This window comes from Perca flavescens, chromosome 15, assembly GCF_004354835.1.
Source record: "Perca flavescens isolate YP-PL-M2 chromosome 15, PFLA_1.0, whole genome shotgun sequence".
NCBI classification, from domain to species: Eukaryota; Metazoa; Chordata; class Actinopteri; order Perciformes; family Percidae; genus Perca; species Perca flavescens.
Window position 1 is genome coordinate 29913849 of NC_041345.1, and position 26380 is coordinate 29940228.

The 26380-nt window shown below is 39.2% G+C and overlaps 1 protein-coding gene across 1 annotated transcript; it reads left to right on the forward strand.

Moving 5' to 3' along the window:
* Window positions 1-796: 796 nt before the first annotated feature.
* ube2z (ubiquitin-conjugating enzyme E2Z) lies at window positions 797-14137 on the forward strand. Its single transcript, XM_028599735.1, has 7 exons — window positions 797-2349; window positions 3128-3200; window positions 5616-5803; window positions 7292-7403; window positions 8226-8338; window positions 8449-8539; window positions 11107-14137. The coding sequence occupies exons 1-7, from the start codon at window positions 1892-1894 to the stop codon at window positions 11287-11289; spliced, it is 1218 nt and encodes a 405-aa protein (XP_028455536.1). The 5' UTR covers window positions 797-1891; the 3' UTR covers window positions 11290-14137.
* The last annotated feature ends 12243 nt before the right edge of the window (window positions 14138-26380 follow it).

The following is a 26380-nucleotide window of genomic DNA, read 5'->3' on the forward strand; positions in this document are numbered from 1 at the left end:
TCTTAAATGTGGTCCCACAATTTAGTTTAAATGTTTTTGGATGTTCTATCCTGTTTTACAGTTGGGTTAAGCTGTTCCTTTCTTCCACTGGCAGTATTTTGATTTTCTTTCCTTCAGTATGCTATGACAAAACCATTTGGAGTTGTGAAACTTGACTGGCAGTTGATTAGGGCTTTTATCATTACAAAGCTAATTAAATTACAGTATTTATGGTTATACCAGATTTTGTCTGTCAGTTTATCAGCTTTTCCACCACGACAAGGTGGTGACCCTGTAGAGAAGAACTAAGGAGACTACCAAAGATTCCCAAGAGTGATGCTGTCTGCAGTTTATCCCCTAGTAGGGTCACCCGTGAGTCAACAGGTGAATCACTACGACTGAAGGTTGAGGAAGCCCTTCTGTGTTGGTTTGCACACTAGGCCCTGATCACATTGCTGTACCTCTGAATGCCCCAATCTCTAATTCTGTGCTCTCACCCCAGCGGAGTGCTTATCTGTCCTGTCCAATCCCACACATCTCCCTTGGCTAGGTAATGCTCCTCAGGTGTGTCTTCCTTGTCTGTGCCAGGCTAGCATTAAACAACACCAAAGGATATTCAAAGCGTGACAATAGACCTTTTTCACAGCTGACATGTCCTAGTAGGAAAAGCACTTGGGAGAGGTCCTGGTGTTGTGCATGCTGACTCACTGAAATAGCTTACTGGGACACTTGATGGAATTGAGCCATCGTTAAGGTTATCAATTTAAGCTGTGCTTTTCCTACTATGACAAGTCAACATGTCTGCTGTGAAAAAGGTCCACCGTGTTCTTAAGGATGCAAACATTAACACCATTGCCAACACCAAACGAGATCGACAGGCAATGTAATACAAATGCCTGACACATGCCTCCCAAAACAGGTCCTCTACTCAGAACGAATGCTTATTAATGCTAGCAGGTGAACACTTGGTCAGAACAAGTGTTTTAATGTTGTCAACCATAACTAACTCATAAGAAAGAAAATGAACTGCATCAATAATAATGGTGCTACTTTGACTTTTTTTTTACCTGTTGGGTATGTTTTGTAAATTGTGTGAATTCGTGGGTGTTGTAGTGGTAGGCCTAGTGTGCACATCCCACCGGTGAGTTGAAGGGCAAAAGGTGCTGGATTCGTGGGTGCTAACATTTAAGATGATGTCTGCTATCAGCAGGCATATAGGTATAGTCTACAAATTATATATGTCAGCAGGTCTGTGGCTTGGACTTTTTATAAGATTACCACGGTTTCTATTATAGGCCTACGTTGATTAATTAATTATACACTTTTGCTGTGCCACTTTCAGTAGTAGCAAAGTATAGGCTAGATGATCTTTGTTAGGAGCTAGCTACACCTTTTGCAACACCCAAAGGGATAGAGGATTTTTACTTTGAAGTTCCCACCGGATATCCCGTGTTTTATCATTTCAGTGCAGTTAGCTAAACTGGTGAGATATCAGATTCCGAAGTTACCTTATGGTAAAGGAGTGACGGGTATGTGGTCGGTTCGAAACCCAATATTCTGACACCATATTCTTTTAAACTAATAACACCCGGACGGTGAGCGACTTCATAAGCCGTAACAAGGCGGGCGAGGTAATTTTTCTGACGACTTTATACTCTTGTACTTTTTTGAAGGCCTGGGGGAAAACATAACGTTAAGCTAACGATAAGTAGCCACCATGGCATGGGAAGAATTGCCTTGTTTTCTGGCCTCGGCTCTGTTTTCTTCTCTACCCCGTTCTCATGCTCTCTGATCCCACTGGACAACAAACAAGCAGAGGTAACTTCGCACTCAGCTGTCAATGCAGCTAACTGTTAGCATTATAATTTAGTCAACACCAACGGTTTTACTCTAGCTTGTTAGCTTGCGAGCCATGGCGGACAGCTTTGGTGAACACTCCGGCGGCGGAGCCCTTGGCTTAGGCGTTACCGGACAGGGCAGTGGATCTTCGTTGCTGCCAACTTTGGCCAATTCTCTGCCGGGGGGACACTCGGCAGCCAGCGGTGCTCACTCCAGCTCTAACCCGGCCTCCCCTCCTCCCGCAGCAGTCGCACAGAGTGGCCTAACCGCTCTGGTGGCCCCTATGTCCACTGTCACTGCTATCCCAGCCGCTTTTGGAAATACATTCACCCCCGGCTCCTCGCCGCCAGTCGTGGCCATGTCTCCGACCGTACACGCCTCCTCACCTCTCTCCGGTGTTGGGTTAGGGGTCGGTGGGGTGGCAGGAGCGGGCCTTCTGTCCCAAATCCACGCCACTTCCTGGGATCCGACCCTCAGTACGGACTGGGACAACGAGAAGGCTTCCCAGCAGTGCATTCTGAGGATAAAGAGGTAATTAAAACATTTGTGTACTTTCGATTTTTACGTGAGTAAAATCGAAAGTAAAAGTTTTTCATTAAGTTCAGCTATCACTGGAAACGTCAAGGGGAATTTCCAGAAACTTCAGCATTTACTGCCTTTTTAGACAATAACGTTACGCGGACCACATTAATTTAGCTTGGTTTAACACTTGACACGTTGCTTCCTAATCAGTAAAACGTTATTAAAGAGTCAGTTCGCCCATATTACAAATTTCTTTCTAAAAATGGCCCCAATGAAAATAGTTTATAGTAGGGCTGGGCGATAGGGCAAAAATCAGATATCCAGATATTCTTGACCAAATACCTCGATATCGATATAGCAGCGATATTCTAGGGTTGACAGTTGGTGCTTTAACAAAATATCTTCACACTTAGATTTTAGATAAATAATTATCAGTAATGTGGACATAATGTCTAAGTGGGGAAAAGGCAAATAATAGAACAGTCTGGTAAGTTCAGAAAAGTACATCACTTTACTGTAATGCAGCCTTTAAAACCAGTAAAATACACCACTTATGTCATATCACGATATTACGATATCCAAAATCTAAGACAATATCTGGTCTCATATCACGATATCAATATAATATCAATGTATTGCCCAGCCCTAGTTTATAGCAAGGTTGTCGCCCGGCTAGGGACCGATATCTCTGTAATATCTATATGTAAGATTCTCTCCATCTCTACCAACAATGTCCTTTCAGGAACCTCATCTGTCCCCCCTTCTTTTTTTCTATCTGTTTCTGCAGGGATATCATGTCCATCTACAAGGAACCTCCACCAGGGATGTTTGTTGTGCCTGATCCACAAGACATGACCAAGGTAAAAGGCCAGGTCCCCTGTGACAAGGCTGTGATACCATTTACGCTTATCATATCCGGATTAAATCTGAATGACTTTTAATACACTTAGCCACATACACTCACTGGCTACTTTATTGTGTACACCTTGCTAGTTCTGTGTTGGACCCCCTTTCAACAAGGTCCTGGAAACATTTCTCAGAAATTTTGACATGATACACCACGCAGTTATTGCAGATATTTGCTGCTGCACATCCATGATGCACATCTCCTGTTCTGCCACATCCCAAAGGATCCTCTATTGGATTGACATCTGGTGACTGTGGAGGCCGTTCAAGTTCAGGGTTATAATAGGATAATAACAATACATATTTAATAGGAGTGTACGATTCAGAAAATGTCACGATTCGATTGCGATTAGAGATGCACCGATTACTTTCTAGGCCGATTACGATTTTCTTTGAGTTAGGCCAGCCGATACCAATTTTAGCCGATTGCGATTTCATTTTTTCTAACCACTTTACAGCACACACATATTTATTTTCTATCTTTTCTTTAATAGAACATTTTACATTTTGCATAGAACATTTTTTGAATAGATAATTGATCACTATGAAATAGAACTATATAAATTACTCCTGGTGTGGGAAATTCACACACATCTAAAGTGCAATGTTAGAACCATTTCCTTCTTTTCACATCCAATATCCAACTTAATATAATAAATATAGGCTTGCAGTATAAAGATATTTCTCAAAACACACACGCAGGCCTGTTTGAACGTCAACAGTAACGTTACCTGAAAACATCACGTCACCACTCATTTCACACACAGTTTAGCAACAAACTAAACGCAGGGGAAAGATTACTACGTTTTTAATGTTTGTTTTGAGCGGTATGCATCCCCACTAACCTGGAATTCAAACAGTAATGTTAATACAGCATGTCGGAGGAATACAGCGTCTCTTCTTTTTTTTTTTTTTTTTTTTTTTATAAATACAGCGTCTCTTGCAGCCGGACGTCAGAGGCAGAGGGACCGTCACCACAGCGTTCGCTAACGTTAGCTTCTTGTCTCATCTGGGGTCTGATAAACCGAAAATTCATCAAAGTCAGTGTGCCCAGCACTATTTTCCAATAAACTGTAGCTGTCATATTTAACGGGACCCGCAGTTTTCATGTTCCACTTATTCAGCCTCAGAGGGGAGAGAGAGAGCGGCTGAGATCAGTAGAGCAGACGGCTCTGCAGAGCCATGTATAATATCGACTTTATAACATTTCATAAACAGTTGATTGAGCGGCGGTGCGCTGATCTTGCACAATGTTAACCATGCGGCGCCCGAGTGCATTTGACCGGCATAAAATCGGCATATGTCAGACTGACCTGCCAGTCGCCGGTCATGGCCAAGCTAATTTGCGATTTTTAGGCTCATGATTCGATTCAGTATCGGTTTTTCGATTCAAAAACGATTCTCGATTAAAAAAACGATTCATTCATTCATGTACTTTTCCCATGTAATTTATATATATATATATTCATGCAGATTTTTTATTTAGTATCTTTTATTGTCCATATTATTCATGTGGATTTGTTTATTTTAACATCCTGTTATAATGTATGTGTATGTTGTGTGTGTGTGTGATGTCTGTAAGCTACTGGTACCTTGATTTTCCCCTTGGGGATCAATAAAGTATCATGTAATTGCAGTAGACACATACATTTTTGGAACTCTCTGAATCGATTTTGAATCGGTAGAGCTTGAATTCAAATACAAATCTTTTTTTTTTTTGCACACCCCTAATATTTAATGATACATAAGACATAATCTGCTCTTGCTGTTTGTATTTTGACAAGACATCAGGATGATATCTGCAACCTGGCTACATGACGGAATAAAGTAGTGTGCACAGTCTTTTTTCAGTCGGTCCCTCTCATAGATTAATTTGCTAAATCACTTTGAGATAGCCAGAACCAGCTAGCCACCAGGAGTTACCTGGAGTCAACGTGTCAAGTAGTGTAACTATCATCACAGTTTACAGTTTAGACTTAAGATACCTAATGTAGCAGCTTACCTACATGTTTGAGTACAAATAAAAACAATTCGGCACAATGTAATATTGTGTGCATGTTGTGGCAGTATCAGGGTATATGTGTAACACTTTGACACAGGGTTTCCAGTCCAACTAAAGTTGAAATAACAGAGTAACCCACCATTAACAAACAGGGAAGAAGTGAAGTTTTTAGGTCATGGAATCCCTCAAACTTGATGTTCTTCCCATTTGTACATTTCTTCCTCATTTGATGTGGATGTTGCTTTTTAGGTCAGATTTTCTACTCATGGTCTGTTCATCCACAGCATCCCTCTCTCCCTTTGTACACCTCACCACCAAATCTTTAAAACATCTCCTTTTTCCAAAAATTTTTCTTCATTTACTGCAGATCCATGCCCTGATCACGGGGCCGTTTGACACACCGTACGAAGGCGGCTTTTTCCTCTTCTTGTTCCGCTGCCCCCCCGACTACCCCATCCACCCACCACGGGTCAAGCTCATCACCACCGGACACAACACTGTCCGCTTCAACCCCAACTTTTACCGCAATGGCAAGGTCTGCCTCAGCATCCTGGGGTGAGTCAGGATTCATGTCTTTCCTGATTAGTAAGCCTATTTGTCTCCACATAGATTAATTTAAGTAGGTAACTTCTATAAAAATACCGTTTTGTCATATTTTCTGAAACTGAAACTATACTCTGACAGTAGCACATGAGACAGATAATCTGTGAAAAAAAAACAATAGCATTTGCAAGTTTTTACCGCACCCAAAAATAAACAACCAATCAGAGCCAAGGATTCTCTAACACATGTAATTAGGTTAGTTTGAGATGAGCCAGGCCTGCGCAGAATCGATCACCGACGATCGCCGCCCAGTGCATGCCGGTTCGAGGCGTTTTTAGTGCCAGACGCCACAGCTTGATTTAAAGGCTTATTCTATGAACAGTAGGGCTGTACCGAATAACATTTTTTGAACTCCAGTGCTTTTTCAACTGCGAATATTTGAAGTTTCCGCAGCAGCGGCGGGGGAAATCAACATTTATATTTCACGGAAAAACGGAGAAAGAAAAGAGACTAAGCGAGCAGTTCAGTGCTTGTGTTTTGTTTTTTACTTTGTGATTAAAACATTTTCATAGCAGCGATAGAGGCAGATAAGTTTCCTGTTACTGTAACGTTACGGGACTCGTACCCTACAATTCGGACAGACAAGTCTGCATTATCCACGGCCGTACTATGTTAACCTTTAATCAAATCGCCTGAAAACAACACATTGCATGCATATTTAAAACAAAAACAACGAATATTCGAATCCCAACATTGAAAATTGAATACCTACCCATAGAACAAATATTTTAATATTCAGATCCACCCTCTAGTTAACAGAACACGTGTGGCTGATGGTGATGATTATTACCGTATTGGTCCGAATGTAAGACAACCCTGATAATAAGATGCTTCCCCCCCTTTCAAGACTCATTTTTGGAAAAATACTTACGTTCTAAAACCAGCCTTTGCACTTGAATGCAGTGCGACCATCAGCTGGCTTGAGTCAAGCTGAGACTTTGTTCGAGACAATCACTGTGTCTCTCCAGGTTTCAGGCCCTGGCACTAGGGTCGGACGGTGTCTCGCTTCAGTTAGGAGGGCAACACACGTTTTACTCGTTTCGTGTTGTTGGAGACATCTGTTGTTGTCTGTGTGTTAACATAAAAAAAAGTCTAGTCTAGAAATGTAAGACAACTCCACTTTTTCTGATGTATTTCCAGGGGGAAAAAATCATATTCGGACCAATACACATCATCAAGATTTTTTGTCTGTAGAAAAATATTTGTAGGCTGGGATGCAGCACCACGATATTTCATTGAGAATAATATTTTCAAATAATAATTTGCCTTTAACAAATATTGCCACCCGCGATCAGGATATTGTGGGATATAGTCCATATTGTGATTTTGATCAAATTCTGGTTCTGGTTGTTCAGCCCTACTATTTAATGTGCTTCTGTCTTCCAACTTGGAGTTAATACACTGTAAGCTTAAGGTACTGTAAAATGTTTGTGTGTGTAGGACATGGACAGGCCCAGCATGGAGCCCAGCCCAGAGTATCTCATCTGTTCTCATCTCCATCCAGTCTCTGATGACAGAGAACCCCTATCACAATGAACCTGGCTTTGAACAGGTACTGTGTGTGTGTCTGTGTGTGTGTCTGTTCATTCTTTTGCAGTAACTGGTCTACGTGTTTTGGAGTGACTATGCTCCGCTGTGCAGTTACAATGTCTCTGGCAGTTGAGAACACTCTCTGACGCAACGGTGGGAGTTTAGAGCATTGAAAGAGTGCGTTGGTTGACTAGCACTAGCTTTAGGTTATTGTTCGTCCACGTCTTTAATGTCACTCTCTGGGTGATGTCGTACCATGTAGTTTGTGGTGTTTCCAAAATACTTAACTTTAGTAAGCCTGCATATAGCATGATTCCCATCAAGTTCTGTTTTCCCATCGAGGTTATAAAAGCCGAAATGTGTCCAAACTCTCGCCTTCAGTGAGGATGGAGCAGGTTGAATAATTCTTTCTGTGAGGTTTGCCATTGTTTGCGCTGACTAAACTACTTCCGCTGCACTCGTTCTTCTTCTTATTATGACAACAGTGCCCAGGCGTCAGTGTGAATTTGACGCAGCGCCATCTATGGGAATGGCGAGGTAATGTCATTTCAGGACAATAGTGTCAAAACGAAAAAAAAATATGAAATAGATTTTTGGAATTCTATGAATCAATTTTGAATCGGTAGAGCTTGAATCTTGAATCTTGAATTTTTTTTGCACACCCCTATTAACTACCTTAACTACTGTATGTATGAGCTGATACCAGCAATATAGCAATGTTACGCCTAATTCAGAATGACCGGCTGTATAGATTGCAGGTCATCTCTTTTTTGTATTGTATTGAATGCACTTTAGTTAAAGTTTCAATATAAGATTACGGTCTCTTTGTGTGTGTGTCTTTCAGGAGCGCCACCCAGGGGACAGTAAGAACTACAACGAGTGTATCCGCCATGAAACCATGAGGGTGGCTGTGTGTGACATGCTGGAGGGCAAAGTCCCCTGTCCTGAAGCTCTGTGGTGAGACCAACATAATTGTCCAACAAATTTTTACTCTTCTTTAACATATGTCCTCTGTGCTCTTCTATCCTGTCCTTCTCACTTCTCTTCATTTTCATGTGTGTTTCTAGGAGTGTGATGGAGAAGTCCTTCCTAGAATACTATGATTTCTACGAGGGAGTGTGCAAAGAGAGACTGCATCTACAGGGACAGAACATGCAGGTGACTATATACTATTTATATTAATCCATCTACATCTAACATTTTCTTATATTCTACATATTTAATATGCTTGGTGACAATGTATGGAAATCCTGTGAGATAAATATTCATAATGCAAAGATTTACCAATATACAGTACCAGTCAAAAGTTTGGACGCGCTTTCCCTTTCAAGTGAATGAGAAAGCATGTCAAAATGTTATAGGGATGCACCGAATCCAGGATTCGGCCGAATATTGGGCTTTGTGACGTGGTTCGGTTTCTGCTGAACCTTACAATTTTTTCCACCGAAGCCTATGCTTGCACTACGCGCGCTATGCTGATCGACCTAATGACACCGCCGTTGATTACGAGAAGGTGTTTACTTCAATGGACCGTTCAATGCAGTAGGCTGTGAGAAAGTGAAAATGGAACTCGTGAGCAGAAAAAGTGTTGTTTGGCAGTACTTTGAGTCAAAAGAAGGTGATTCAAGTTGAGCTACATGCTCAATTTGCAATGCAGATTAGTCTCGTGGTGGCGAGGACCCTAAACAATACACAACATCGCCGCTGTTAAAACATTTGCGTATGAAACATGCAAAAGAAGAGGAGTTGTGCATGAAGGAATCTACAGACTAGGGCTGTGTATTGGCAAGAATCTGACGATACGATACGTATCACGATACATGGGTCACGATTCAATATATTGCAATATATTTCGATACTGTGCGTAAGGCGATATATTGGGAATTTTGAAGTATAATTTTAGAAAAACTATGATTTTAAAAAAAGACATAATGTTCATAAAAGTCAAAGTTTACTTTAGGTAAACAATTCAGTACACAGAAACTCAAACTGCCAGTTTTGGATTATGGATCTTAGTGAGCAAATTTTTATATGCTAAAGTAGGCCAAAGTTCAGCCATAGCTAAGTTGTTAGCTTCCAACAAAAAGGACAGTAGTGGTGTGTCTCAGCATAGCCCTCTAGCGGTAGGGTGTTTAAACACAACATAAATGTGAACCACTGTCTTACATGAATATTTAAATAAAAAAAATTTAAATTCTTATTTCTCTGTTAAGAGAAAGTTATTCCACAATTCATTAGCTCTTTGTAGCCCTGGGGACCGGTGCTGAGGACAACTGGTGAGGCATTAGATAATTTCGTGGATTACTGCAGCTTGTGCTATTTCATACAGGACAGGAGCTGGTGATGGCTTCACAAAAGGTGGAACATAGAGTCTTTGTGTCTCCAGAGAGCGAGCACACATAAATCACTACGAAACTATAATGGAGCGTTCACACCTTGGTAAAGCAAATTTTCGATCATATTTGCGGGCTCATTAGAGCTGTAGGCACCAACAGCGTTTTTTCCGTCATTAATATGGCCAAAATAATCACTTTTGCTGCTTTGTACTTGTTGTAAAAGTCCAAGATATGTTGGACAATGAAACAGTGTTGTGTCTGGATTAATAACATCATCCGGAGGAGAAAAAAGCACAGTGATTTTCACTGCCTTTTTCAGGTAGTAAACGTTGCGTCTTCACGTCATTACATTGCGTCATTCACGCCTCCGCTAATTTGCGTCTATTCACTTCTTTGCATTGGCTTTCAATGTAATCGCACCGACAACGCCTAGATGTGAACGCGCCATGAGACTTCCAACTATAAATCTAAATGCTCATGGTTTTTCATTAGAATTTATTATACTGAGAACACTTGCAATATGAGCTTTACATCCAGAGCTAACCTGAATAGCATGGTTGCTAGCAGACAAATGTCTTTCCAGGTGGAACTATAGATTTTATGTTCCGCACATGCTTATGTATGTTGTCGGGATGTAGCGAAACAGCAGGACTTTTTACGATACAGATTTGCCAAAATGTTAACACAATAACATGGAGGTGTATTTATTATTCAGACTTTGAGCGAGTCTCATCCTCCAATAACTTCATCAGTTTTCAACAGATAAACACCAATAATGGCACAAAGGTTTGTGGTTGAAATACTGTGTTATATTGTTTTGTGAGCACCTAAACTAAAACATATATTTATATTTTTAATTACAGTATAAAACCATTTAACACAGAAAATAAATAGAGATCTTTTTAGGGCTGCAACTAATGATTAGTAGAAAAGTTAGTAAATGAATTTGTTTTTTTGTCTAAAAAATGTCTAAAATAGTGAAAAATGTCAAATAGTGTTTCCCAAAGTCCAACATGATAAAATGTCTTGTTTTATCCACAACTCAGATATTCAGCTTACTGTCATAGAAGAGTGAAGAAACTAGAAATTATTCACATTGAAGAAGCTGGATTCAGAATTTTAGAGAACTTTTTTTATTTCATAAAATATTACTCAAACAGATTAAATTATCAAAATAGTTGGCGATTAAAAATAATTGACAGCAATCAATTAATCTATTCATTTTTGCAGCGCTAGATATTTTCCTGATTAAAAACACAGATGGTAGCCATATGTTACACCCCTACTGTAGTGAACTCATCAGGACAAATGCACGTACCATTACAAGCTTTATTACTGAGTGGCTTGGCTCACCTCTGCCCCCGCAATTTTATCTGTTGCTCTACCCAGGACCCCTTTGGCGAGAAGCGTGGTCGTTTTGACTACCAGGGGCTGCTGACTCGCCTCAGTGCCACCCACAGGCGAATACGTGAGAAAAGCGTGGCGGAGGAGAACCACAACGACGACCATTCAGACTCAGACACCAGCTCCTCAGGGACGGACCCCGACAGCCAGGGCAGCTCCCAGCCCTGATTCCCTGCACACTGCTTGACTCAAAGCCAGGCCAAGAACTAAAGACAAAGGGATCTTTTTTTTGTTATGTTTGCACTGGAGGAACAAAATCACAGAAGAGAATGCTACGCCCACGTCAAAGTTTGGTGAGTCCAGGGTTCAGGGTTGGAATCAAGCTTCTGTTGTATGGACGTTTCCGAGAGAGAAGAATTGGTAGTGCCCTCGTGATGGTGAAAAATGAACACCACTAGTCAAGTGCTGGAAATTCTGGCCTGGAGCAGTGTATTTGTGCTACTTTTGTAGCTAAACAGCTGTCATTTTGATGTCCTGATCCATTCTAAAAATTGTTGGCTGCCTAAATGCCTGTAAGATGTTGAGATTAACCAGCCATTGTTGCTTGTGGATACAAAAATTTGTTTTACGGCTCAAACCTTTGAATGCATATATACAGATATTGGCGGCAGTTCCACTTTGACCCACAAGCCCAAACTAACGCCCAGTCAGTTTTTTATACTCTTTACCTAGGAAAGACTGTCTCTGATGGGGATCAACAAGGCCTGGCTCTCACTTTGGCTTTGAAGTTGAGGCAGGTTTGGGTCAGACAAAGGGACCTTATGCTGGGAGAGTCTGAGTTAGCTAGAGCAGTGGCAGGTGATGGTGTTTATGAAAGCAGGCTTTCCTTTAAAGTAGCTCTTATCTTTTTTTTTTATTCAAGAGGTAGGAAGCAAAGACAGACCATTTAACAAAAGGAAGGTAGTTGGAGGAAGTGGCAAGGCTTCACGAGCCCCTTGCCTTGTCTCCTCTGGCTTGGTTTATCCTCATCCGCCTCTATAACCAGGCCACATAAAACATCAACAGCTCACTAGTCTGAACACAGTGATTCCTGTGTATTATACAAAGAGTTCTTTCAGTTCTAATAGTGCTGTTGAATTGACAGTAAAGTGTCGCTTTCATTGACATCCACTTTTATACCCTTTTGTTATGCTTTTTCTTTTTTTTAAACTAATGCTAATTTGTCAGTTTGTAGGGTGCATTGTTCATTTGGAAACCCTGCTGTTCTTTGGGTTGCTGGCACTTCTGATTAACCCGTTAAATATAAACCAAACTATCCCATGCTTTAGCTACATCCACCCGGGCTCGGGGGAACTAATAGAAGCAAGGAAAACTTTATTTTTTTTATAAACTTTATTATAACACACTTTAAACTTTCCATGTGTTCACACTGCAAGTAACTTGAGACTTAACAGTCGCGCTGTTGTGTCTGTATTAGGGCCTAAAGCAAAGGCTTTGGTTGCATCTGTACCAACGTATAAACAGAAAGCAAATCAAGGCTTTTACTACCTTGGTATCAGTTTCTTTAATTTGAATAGTTTGAGGGGAAAAAAAACAATAAAGCCTGTACTCACTCCTGTTACCAATATTCATTTGTCATTTCAGGTGCATGCTTTTCACCACTAGATGGCAAGCTTGACACAGATTTGGGTTTGGGTTACAAAATCGCAGCAATAGGGGAAGTAAGGCAATGAAGAAATCTGGATATCCCACCCCTTTTCTACAGTTTGTTTTGTCTACGTGCACATGGGCAAGTTTCACTCACCAACGACACAGGAAATGAATGGACTTGTCAGCATTTCTTGCAGTGTGATCACAGTAAGGAAAAGAAGAGAAGGGAGCAGAGTTTTTAGGAGTTCATGAGTGGAGAAAACACTCCAAAGGGATAGAGTCCATCTAAATACTTAGTACTCGTTGAATGTGTTATTGGTTGCTGTAGTTATTCCACCTTTTCATACTGGCTGTGAAAAGATCCCTTTTCTAGTACGTCTTAACTGTAAGAAATAAGACTAAAACTACAGTCGTCATTCAAGTTCAGCCGTGCGAGTTACACAAATCAAGTGGGTATGTCCGTCCTGTAGTCAGGTGTGTGTTTATTGCTGTCTTCGTGCCAGGAATGATCTGAGTTATGGTGGTTCCATGCTGAATACAATATCAGTGGGAAGTGGAATTTTGTACTAAAAGGACTGTAACATCAGAAGATTCCCACTTCATTTGACTGACTCAGATTGCTGAATGCTAAAAGGAGCTTTGTGTTAATGTTCAATGCAGAAATGAATTGCAAAGCATTTCTGCACTGAATATTAAGAAGGGATCTCTTCCCAGCCAGTATGGAGAGGATTAATGATTATACTGAGTAACCAGTACCAGTAACTCTTCCAGAGTACATACAGGTTAGCTAAGCATAAAGACTGGAAACAGCTCACTAACTAACACAATATATGTCCCTTGTTTAATCTCTACAAAACAAAAGTGTAAAATTTTTTGTCATTTTACAGGAGGATTATGTCCCAAGAAATAGTCCCGTATGTAACCAACCATAAAACTTTGGTTTCACACTTCTGTTTTTTTTTTGTAGGGATTCAACAATGAGCCTATCAAAATGATAATACATTTTAATGAGCGTTAGAGGTGATGGTAGGAGGACTTTGTTACTTTTGGACACAGCCAAGCTAGTGTAATTATATGTGCTAAGCTGTGCTTTAGCCAATATGAGAGTAGTATCAATCTTCACGTTATACGCTTCACCAGAAAGGGAAGAAGTGTATTAGCAAAACATTTTAAACTACTCCTTTAAGTCTGAATACATACGCTTTACCTTTTAGCATACCACCCTTCTTGTACTCTTTTCAAGAAGCTTATTCAACATGGTGAGACAAATGAATGACTTTTGTGCTTGTTGTATTTCCTTTCTGCCTTCCATTAGCTCTCTACAGCCATGTTGATTGGGGCGAAGAGAAGTTTGCCTCTGCTGTCAATGTTCTGTCAAACCCTGGTCCAGTGGCAGAGGTTAGGTTGCTAAAGATTCAAATGGGATTACTAATATAGGGCATTCCTTTTTATTATGTTATAGAATGGTTATATGAGAAGCAGCTCCTTGCAGAATATATGTGATTGCCAAAATGTTGATTGCAACACACTTCCTGAAGTGGAAGTGAAGAGATCCTCTCCCTGTTTGGTTGTGTTGTGTAACTTGTGCTTAATGCAGGGTTCTTCTGTGGCGCTATAATGCCCGGATTACTGACAGAAGTGATAATTTCCAGGTCTAGAAAATGTTGGTATTGTACAGAAGTTCTGAATAAATACAGAATAAAATGTTGTTTAGTCCTGATACATGTGACTAGTCTTTTTTTCTTGTAGATGTACAACCACTGTCGGTGCAAAGGGGCTGATATTTGTTTTGAGTAGTAGATCCAGATAGAACATGCAACTTTCTTGGCCACTAGCTTTAAGTTTTTGCTGTATCTTTTCACAGTGAGTTTATTGTATCTGTCTTAGCTTTTAAAAGCTGAAGCAGCATATTCTTTAATTCTTTAAGAAGGGGATAGTGCAAATCATTAAAACGCATGACCAAAAGGCTATTTTTAATCTGTAGTCCACTCGCCCTGATGTTAAAAAGAAAGGGAGGGGGGGAACCCAAGCAGAGTTTAGTCATTTAGTTAAATTCCCTTCCTGCCCAGTGAAACGTAATGCATCTCTATGTACCATTATTCAGCTTGTAAACCAAATAAACCTAGCCTAGAAATCCAGACCCACCCTAGTGGCTGCAAATGTAATTTGGGTCGTTTAGCAACTCTCCGTTGGCTTGCAAGCTGGAGAAACCAAACTCTAATCAGGCCAATCACATTGTGTATAGAGTCGGTGGGCGGGCTTAACATAATGATGGCAGAGTTGCGATGGTTCTGCGTGAATTCCCTGCTATTTGAGGACAAAGAAGATGGCTGTTGCCTGCGAACAGCGGTCTTTCAAATCAGCTTTGGCTGAGACTCTGGAAGACTTGGAGTTCAGCTTTTCTTTGAGAAAAGAACAAAGAACGGCACTGAAGTCATTCTTAAAAAAGGAAGATGTGTTTGGAGTGATGACGACTGCATACGGCAAAAGTTTAATCTATCAACTAGCTCCGCTACCTTCTTCGTTGCTCTGTCTGGTTGTAGCTCTATCCTATTGCGTGCAGAGGGAATTTGAAAGACAACCGTTTATCCTGCCCCTTGGATTGAGCCCTGCCAATGGTGAGTTCCCAAACCCAACATCTTGATGTGGGTCTGGCTTGTCAGGCTAAAATAAACCATGTACAAACCCCAATTCCAATGAAGTTCGGACATTGTGTAAAACGTAAATAAAAACAATGATTTGCAAATCCTTTATAACCTATATTCAATTGATTAGACTACAAATACAAGATACTTAATGCTCAAAATGATTTTTTTTGCAAATAATAACTAATTTTGAATTTGATGCCTGCAACACATTTGAAAAAAGCTGGGACAGCGGCAACAAAAGACTGGGAAAGTCGATGAATGCTCAAAAAACACCTGTTTGAAACATTCCACAGGTGAACATCTTAATTGGTCATGATTGGGCATAAAAGGGAGCATCCCCAAAAGGCTTAGTCGTTCACAAGCAAGGATGGGGCAAGGATGGGGCGAGGTTCACAACTTGAACAACTACGTAAGCATATAGTCCACCAGTTTAAGAACAACATTTCTCAATGTACCATTTCAAGGAATTTTTACATATTTCATCATCTATAGTCCATAATATCATCAAAAGATTCAGAGAATCTGTAGAAATCTCTGCACGTAAGCAGCAAGGCCAAAAAACAACATGGAATGCCTGTGACCTTCGATCCCTCTGCATTAAAAACTTGCGTCATTATCTGAAGGATATTAACATATGGGCTCAGGAACACTTTGGTAACAATTGACACTTAACATAGTTGGTCGCTACATCTACAAGTGCAAGTCAAAACTCTACCATGCAAAGTGAAAGCCATATTTCAACAACACCCAGAAATGCCGCTGGCTTCTCTGGGCCCGAGCTCATCTGAGACGGACTGACGCAAAGTGGAAAAGAGTGCTGTGGTCTGACGAGTCCACATTTCAAATTGTTTTTGGATAATATGGACATCATGTCCTCCAGGCCAAAGAGTAAAAGGACCATCCAGATTGTTGTCAGTGCAATGGTCAAAAGCCAGCTTCTGTGATGGTATGGGGGTGTCAAAAGGGTTACCACCCTAAAACACGTATGTGAGCCAGAATATAAACGGCATTCTTCCCTTACAACAGAGGAGTAACTTCCTCATTAAGAACCACACCTGTGAGACAGAATTTTTACCACTATCCTTCCTAACAAAATGGACTTACCGTCCCCTATCACTCACTAGGTTCAACAGTAGAAAGAGCCTGGAATTTGTCAGGCTAGTCTCGTCGTACAAAGGCCAACGCATCAGAAGAGCAGCTTTCAGGCTTAGAATCTCGGTGGGAACTCCAAAATGTTATAGATATTAACTGATCTCTCCATAGATACTCAAATATTGAACACAAAAGCACAGAGAACACAGAGATGGTTAAAGTGATGTATTGCAAAGGTTTGTGTAATTAATTACAGGGAGGTTACAGAGAAAAAGTGTCAGTTTTCCCCAGTAACTCCTACAGAGAAGTTTGTGCACATTGATTTTATACTGTCACAGAACAAAAGAAATCCTTTCTGATTGGAATACAGTCTCTCTACAATGCTTTATTATCATTGGACAAAAGTCCTCAAGCAACACTCCGCTGTGTCCTATAAGAAAACAGTATTTTCCCCACTGGTGACCTTGACATATACAGGTACATTAGTTCACATTAAGTCCACATACATGGTGTTTCCGTCCGGTCTACGAAATAACTAGTTCCTGTCACTGGAGGTAATAAAACGACATGGGCCTCTGACTACATTTCCATATTACAGCTCAGTGAACAGGGTGAGCATTTTTGATTTTTGAACACAATGCATACATAGAAATGTTCAAATGAAAGTCAAATAATCATAATTTCTTTAATAGTGTGTTAGTGCCCATGGCATGGGTAACTTGCAGGTTTTGGAGCAACATATGCTGCCATCCAAGCAAAGTCTTTTTCAGGGAAGCCCCTGCTTATTTCAGCAAGACAGTGCCAAGCCTTACATACAGTGGGAGTTGACAAAGGAAGTGATTGTGAGCAGCGGCGGGAGAGTGGAGACTGACGATAGTCAGCTGGACAGTCAGTGAGAGGAGCTTGTTTCTAATTTTCATGACGTTTCCCAATCAAGTTGTGGTAATATTATGTCCTTGTCTTAAATGTCTACAAATGAACTGTCAACGTAGTGTTGACGCTGTGTATCACCGCAACGAGGAGTGGGCTGGTCTGAAGACCGGAGGAACGAAGGTAGGTAGGCCATTTCACCTTATTTTCAGCCTCACGGGTTAGCATGTAGCTCCTGTGACTTCAAATGCATGAATAAAAGCCCCAGGGTTGTGGTTATGCCGTGAAAATTTTAATACAAAAACATATAATAGTTAAAACACAGACAGGGATCATTTTACTGCAGTATAACTCATTTTAATTATTAGGTACATCTTGTTGATATATATATATATATATATATATATATATATATATATATATATATATATATATATATATATATATATATATATATATATATATATATATATATATATATATATATATATATATATATATATATATATATATATATATATATATATATATATATGTGTATATATATATATATATATATATATATATATATGTGTATATATATATGTATATATATATATATATATATATATATATATATATATATATATATATATATATATATATATATATATATATATATATATATATATATATATATATATATATATATATATATATATATATATATATATATATATATATATATATATATATATATATATATATATATATATATATATATATATATATATATATATATATATATATATATATATATATATATACACTCAAGTAGAACTGCAAAGATTAGGCTAATTGTCAACTATTAAATTAATCGCCAACTATTTTGATAATCGATTTGAGTCAATTTTTATGAAAAAAAGGCACAATTCTCTGATTCCAGCTTTTAAATTTGTGAATATGTAGGCCTATGCGTTTCTTCACTCCTATATCTTTGAGTTGTGGACAAAACAAGACTTTTGAGAACATCATATTGGGCTTTGGGAAACACTGATTAACATTTTTCACATTGCATTGACACTGTCACTCAACTTTTTAAGTGAAGATCTGAATGCAATTATGCCAAAAACACGGCACACAAGGCTTCTTTGCCCGAGCCTTTACAAGAGGCCCATTTTCATAGTTTGTCAGGAGACAGCAACTGTATACAGAAGAGGTGATGAGGGGCACTGGCACCTCAGCTCCACGCAGTCCAGGATGACTCCAGTGTCTGCATAATCCTTAAACAATAGCTGGCAGATGTGCCCGTATTTTCTCCTCTGGTATCCAGATCCTCACAGACCCTAGCACAGCATACAGAAAGTCTGAGTGACTGTGGACTGGTGGACTCCATACCGGTCAGTGAGGTCATTCTGTTCTAAAGCCAGCGCAAGGTACTTGAGAAACATGAACATCTCATCAATGGGTTGCAGGGAACGAGTCTGTTCAAAAGAAATAAAATGTACATTAGGTTTCCCTTCACTTCCATTAGCCCTGATCGTTGTTAAGTTGTATTGTATGGTACATGAAAATAACTACTTACTACAGAGGAACTTAGCTCTGTAAAAGTCCTCTGTGTGCCTGCGTCATGGTCACACTGACCCTAGATAGTAGCGAGGGCTCTATTAAAGCCCAGAATCTCATGAGTCTCATCATTATATACACATCATTGTTATTATCTGTGTAAATATTTTTAAATAAGTTTTACTGGAAAAAGCGTAAATAACACTTGCAAGGTAATAACACTGTTATTTAATTTGACCATTATTCATAACTGAATGATATTTATTTTACTATAACATATTTTCTTACTTTTCAAATTTAAGGTTATTATTTGTGGCACTTGTCCTATTGAAATAGTTTATATCATTTATCATCCTGACAACACTTTGTCTCCCAGTTTGGTTTGGTTGTCTACCTCAGATGTTGCAAGACAGGACATCAGACAACACCATGTCCAGTCCAATTCCATTATCCCTGGGGCCTGTTTCACAAAACCAAGATAAGGGATTAAGCCGGGATTTTCCAGTTATCCTGGATGAATTTAGCCTTGACTCGGTTTCACGAAAGCGGAGGCACATAAATCACCATGGAGATTTATTCTGTGCAGCTAGCCTGCTCCCGACCAGGCTAACAGCCAGGATTTATTTAATCCCGGAGCCTTTTCTGATCACCCAGCAGTGTTTTTACCCTATTGTTATCAGCCTGGATTAAAATACAACAGGTACATATTGCTGTTCATTTAATTATTTAAAGTTGTGACCATTATTTTTTCATTGCTACTGTTATATTGCTGTATGAAATAAAAAAAAATTCAAATGTGTTTTAAATTAAGTGTTACTAGTGTTACTACTACATACAATGCTGTACATGTGTGTTTCTATAGTTGAACAATGCACCTTGAATTGTTTTAGTTGATTCATTTTTTTTTAATTCTTTGACAATAAGGATCATGTTTGTTCCGCTTCCATGTGCATTGTATTTGGCATTCTTAGCACACAATTTGTGTTGTCCAGTAAACTGGGACTATAATTTGGGAGGATTGTACAATTTTAAGAACATATCCTATTTGTATCCTCCCAAATGATAGTCTTAGTTCACTGGACCAGTAACTATATAGTGATGTATGCTACTGTACATTCATGTAACAACAGGGAGAGGACACCCCAAGGGTTTTTGACCTTATATTTTGCTGGGGGGATATAACTGATAAATATACTCTGTTCCATTCATGTTTACAGTGTGCATGGAATTTATCACTTTATCTTTATAGTTTCTAGATTTTAGAGTCCAATTTCTTCAGTGTCTTTATTTTCATATATATGAGGGAGCAAGGCATATAATATGTAGAGAAGGAAACTCGTCCTCTATAAAAAAAAAAAAAAAAAAAAAAACGTGAGAAAAAGTGTGGCAGATAATAGCGGACAGACTGAATGATATATCTAAAAATATACATTTATGAACTACTGCTCTTAACTGAAACCATTCAATGAGTCACTGTCATTTGCAAAAACGAACAGTTGTGCACTTTGCATTAAAAGCGAGCAGTGGAAGTTAATATGACTTAGGACATTTATATTTTAGCCCATGAGAGAGAGGGAGAGGAGTAGAGTGAAAGACATATTTACGCATCATATTCTAGCGTTGTAGAAAATTGATCTTCATGGTAAATTTCCTGAGTAATCTTATCTTCTACTTACTTTTAAGGCAACGAGTACAACTGTTAATTTGTGCAAATGATTAGTAGCCTAATCCTTGAATGGAATTGATTATGACGGTTTCCATTCAGAGCAGTGGTCAGTTAATATATTTAGGCTGCTTACGCATTCAGTCGGTCCGTGATCGTCTGCTACGCTTTCTCTCACTGTTGCATTACAGCGTCCGTGTTTCTTTTCTTTTTATACAAATACTGTGTTTCACGTCGTCATACTTCCACAAGAAGCTGCTGCTCACTCTGTATAAAGTATGTACAATGCGTGTTCTCCATTTTGGCATCAGTAAATCTGTGATCGACCTCGCGGTCTTTTGAGGAAAGCCGTGGACGCGCATCTATCTGAATTAGTTCAGCCTGGCTCGACCTAGTCGCTCCTCCTCAGCCTGATTTGGCCTTCGTGAAACGCACCAAGCCAGGATGCACAGATTAGACTAGGTCAAGCCTCGCTTTATCAGTTATCCTGGATTTATATATTCTGCTTTTGTGAAACAGGCCCCCGGTAGGGAAAAGTGACATTATTAGTAAACATAGTATATATGACATTATTGTTAATTTAGTCTCGCATTGCCAGACCTATCTCCACAGCGCTGTGAAGTAAGGTCTGAATACACCACAGATAAGCCTACATAGGAGAATAAATCACTCTGGGTTGTTTGCATTTCTTTAAACCAATCACAGTCGTCTTGGGCGGCTCTGAAAATTCCCGAAGCAAAGGGATTTTGAGTTAACCGTTCCCTCAACTTCCAGACCTGGTCGGTCCTAAACGCATTCTGTAAAATAAAACAAGCTTGATAAAGTGCTGATGGTAAACTTTAAACAATCAGACTCTGTTGTTGAGGATCAGTGCAAATTGTCCTGACTAGAATAGTATCACGGTTCAAAAAACAAAAGACACTCTCTTTTGTATAATACATACTTAAAGAATAATATGACTGCTGGAAAGAGGGTATATTCATAAAACTGGGCTGTCTATGTAGTACAATGACACAAACAGTTTTTTTTTAAATTGGTGCTACATGAAAAAGAGAAAACCAAGGAAAGGGATTTTGAAATTCCCTTTTGCTCAAAAGATAGAAAACCTACATCTACCACAGTTTGTTGAAATAGGGCTTATCATGGTCTCCCCTAGCTGTAGATAGGTGGGCCAACGCATTTTTTTGTGCATGCAAACAAAGCCGGCATTCACTACGCTAGTTAGCTTAGCGTAGTGAATGGAATCCTATGTTGCCGGTTAGCATGTTGTGAGTAAAAGTGAGCCAACAAAAGACAACAAAACAACCTAATTACTTGCACTGAGACAAAAAATGCATTGGCCCACCTGTCTACAGCCAGGGGAGACTGATAAGCACTATTTCAACAAACGGTGGCGTATTCCTTTAAGTGGTAGCAGCTCGCTAAAGCTGTTCGCGGGTACGGTAAACATTTCCATGGCATGTCACAGCCCTGTTCATTTCCCTCCATGTGGAGTACATCAAGGGCGCTTGCACACCTATAGTTCAGTAGACATGGTGCAATTCAGGGGTGAAGTTGCAACATTGTTGCATTTGGTTGGGTTTGCGTTTACGCTGCACTTTGTCAACCGCATCAGAAATTGTAAACAAATGTTACACGTCGGAAACTGTCGCTCGTCTATCGGACAAATATGAATATAATATATAAAACTGCCCGACACTTCCTGGTCTCAGAAATAACGGAGCAACACCAAATATATAACCCCTTGGGTTTTCTGGTTTTGCTTTAGTGTTTTTAATGTTTTAGAAGAAGGCAAACAGCTGACAGTCAGTGAATGAAGGAGAGAACGGGCCCTGATGAGAGAGAAATGATGATGTGCTGTCGCACAGACGACGATGGGTGGTCATAATCGATATGTCGTTATATATTATATGGTCGTTATCGATATTAAATTCATCATCTCTTAAATCACATATAAGTCCGTAAATTGTGTGCAAGGTTGAAATTGCAGGTTTTTGTTTCACTTCCTATAATTGGGTTGATCACATTCTCACCTAAAGTGAACTCTCACCTAGAGCACTTTGAAGCGAACCAAGACCCTTGTTTTCAAGCAGACCAGAGTTTGGTTGTTTGGTCCTTTGTTTTGGTTGCCATTTCACTATTTACTTTAGTTAATTCAACTTATATGGCCTCTCTATGAAATTAAAAGTAAAGTGCTTTACTTGCTGAGTGCTGGAGCACCACAGTCGCCTCATTACAGTAGAAATGGTCAGACAAGGACTCCATGAAGACACCAGAGATTTCAGAAGTTTACTCCATGCAGGTTTATTTGCAACAGTTACATGTTAACAAATAAACCGAGCTGCCCCGGATACATCAACTGACTACAGGCGATAGTCAATCGAATAGACAACTGAATCTAAGTTTCATATGACTTTCTTTTTATACAGCATTTTGGGCGGTGTCAGTTAGACACATTTATGCTCACAATTACCTCACGTTTCCTTCATCTAAGAAAGACCTTAAACTGGTTATATATATATATATTTTTTTTAAACTCAGATTTTATTGATTTTTAGTACAAACAATAAAGAACAAAGAACACAGCACAGCGTCAGTGGGGTACATGTTCTTAGTATTAATACTCAAATGTCTCTGACATCGAAGTTTTTGGTGGTGACTCTATTGTGATTGGTATTCTGTCCATTTTTTGCATTTCTTATCATATTTTGCTTGCTGAAGACTCAATATATACGTCAGTCTTTCCGTGTTGAGTATCTCCTCAACTACGTCCAGCCAGTTCCTCAGAGTGGGAGGGTCCTCTCTCCACCATTTTCTGGTGATTGCCTTCTTGGCCAGGTATCCGTCTTTATGTTGTACTTTTTCCCCTGTCAGGTTACAGAGATATAATATCTCACATGTCTTTGGTAGTTCATATCCCAGTATTGTTTTCAATTCCACCCACACACCATTCCAATAATTTCTGATTTTAGTACATTCCCAAAAAACATGAGTGTGACCTACATTCTGCTCCCCACACTGTCTCCAGCATGTTTGTTGTGTAGATGAAAATGTGCTCTTTGTTTTGGGAGTAATAAAGAACCTGATCATATTTTTCCAGCAAAATTCTTTCCACATCCTGGAGTTGGTGGTGGTTCGCTGTACATCACATATGTTAAACCAGTCCTCCACAGTTAATGGTATTTTACTTTTTTTTACCAATCCGTCTCTTATATACAGTGTAGAAGTTCCTCTGTTCTTCTCTAGACCCTGGTACAGTGCTGAAACCACCTTTCCAGTGTTGTTTCTATATGCCTTACATAGTGTTATAGTTACGTTGTTCAGCTCCTGAGGAAGATCTGGTTTTATTTCTTTCTCAAAAAAGTCTCTAATTTGGTAATACCTAAACTGGTCGTAATCCTCCAGACCTTATTCCCTCTTCAGTTTTTGAAAGCTTTTAATTTTGCCCCGATCAATTATTGTGCATATTGCTGTAATTCCCTTGTTTATCCATTGTTCATAAATACTATCCATTGCTCCTGGTTTAAATTTGGAATCACGAGTCAGCCATCTCAAAATTTTGATTTCCCTTTCTAAATTGTATTTCCTAATCACTGTAAACCAGATTCCCAGAGTGAATCGAGTAATTGGGTCAAGCATATTCTTATACTTTTTAAACCTGTCCCTGTTTGCAATCATACTTTGGATATGATAACCCTCTCTTTTTAACTCAATATCTTTCCACCTTGCAGTATACTCAGGGTCACACCAATACACCAAAGGTCGGATCTGTGCAGCATAGTAATATTCTAAGAGGTTTGGTAAGGCTAACCCACCCTTGTCCCTAGGGATCACATTGTTCCTCCTGGACCTTCCCTCAAGGTCGGTTAGCTTTTCCTGTAGTTTTTTCTGTTCACGAAGGGTTGTCAACAGAGCGTCTTTAGCTTCCATGTTGAATGACTCGAGTTCCTCTATACATGTTTGTGCCTCATTGAGACTTTTCTTCTGGTCCTGTAGCTCGTCACAGTTTGCCTTAAGTTTGTTGTTGACGTCTTCTTTAAAATTGGCAAACTCCTTTTTAAAGCTTGTATCATGTAACATTACAGTCATTTCCTTCAAGAAACTCCTATAAAGATGTTTCTGTTTCAGAATCATGTTCAATGTGCTCTAAACAGCTTGTTGCGGCGTGAAAAGCTTGTTTCCATCGCTAAAATAGCTTTTTTTTTTAGCTTTTTTTTTTTAGGTGCTCCAAAACAGTGTTTTGTGGCATGTAACGCTTGATTCCATCACTAAAATAGCATTACAGTCATTTCCTTCAAGAATCTCTCATATAGGAAGTTTCTATGTCAGAATCATGTGTAAGGTGCTATAAACAGCGTCTTGTGGCATGTAACGCTTGTTTCCATCACTAAAATAGCATTAAAGTCATTTATTTCAAGAAACTCCTATAAAGATGTTTCTGTTTCAGAATCATGTTAAATGTGCTCTAAACAGCTTGTTGCGGCGTATAAAGCTTGTTTCCATCGCTAAAATAGCTTTACAGTAATTTCCTTGAAGAAACTCCTATAACAATGTTTCTGGTTCAGAATCATGTTCAAGTGTCTCTAAACAGCTTCTTGTGGCGTGTAATGCTTGTTTCCATCACTAAAATAGCATTACAGTCATTTACTTCAAGAATCTCTTATAAAGGAAGTTTCTATGTCAGAATCATGTGTAAGGTACTCCAAACAGCGTCTAGTGGCATGTAACGCTTGTTTCCATCACTTAAATAACGTTATATCATTTTTCATTTCTTCTTTGAGTTCACGGATTTCTATAGTGATTTCCGTCAAATATTTGTACAATGCTGACGTATTGTCTTTGGCTAATGCTCCGCCGCCATTCCCCCCTGCTTCACCGCTTGCCTCCGTCGTGAAACTCTGCTTCTTTTCCTGTGTTTTCGGATTTTTTTGGTCTTTCTGACGGGTTCCCTCGTAATATCTATTTGAATTCGGTTTATTGTTAATTGGGGGGTTTATTTGTCTTTGACTGGTAGGAGCTACAGACTACGCTGCCATTCCTCTCATCGCTCCACTGGAAGTCAAACTGGTTATATTTTTAATTCTATTCCTTCCTACCTGTCTCCACTTCTTCCCTTTCTTAAGTGCGCCTAGGTCTTAGTGACCCAGACAGTTCATTGTCTGTTAGGTTCTTATGTATATGCTAGTCAAATAGATGGTGTATTTTGAATTATTACTTATCATTTCAGCTTTTTCTGGAGATTATGGGTGCTCACCATTTCCTGGTTTCCCACACAGGTTATATCAAAAGATTATATTTATAACTGATAGTTTTTTTTACTGATTATATTAGCCTGAGCATGGTCTAATTAAAAGCGGAAGACATGTTGTGTATACATGTCGAAATACCTTAATTATTTCTGTGTCATCTTGGAACATAGTGAGGCACATGTACGTTTTTATAGTTATATAGTTATATCTATCGTACTTTTCTATCTCACCTTTGTCTCAAAGAGAGAACGCCTCTGCTCACTGACAGAATACACCTTTGTAGGTTAACATCCCTATGTCAGCTCACTCCCATCTCCCTACCTTTATAATTGCTCAACCAAATATAGCTTTCAACCTGCACATCCTGTCTCTCTAACACAGACAAAAGTATCCTATCTGAGACTGCTGGGCCTAAATTGTGCATAAACATGATACACTAAATTAAAACATGAACACAATGTGAATTGAATAACCACCTATACTGATACATGATTAATAGTGAATCTTGCTAAACATGCATTACTTAGAAGTAAAAGTGAATATACACATGTATCTGAGTTCTTGATTATAATTGACTATATGACAGACAGTACAACTTAAAC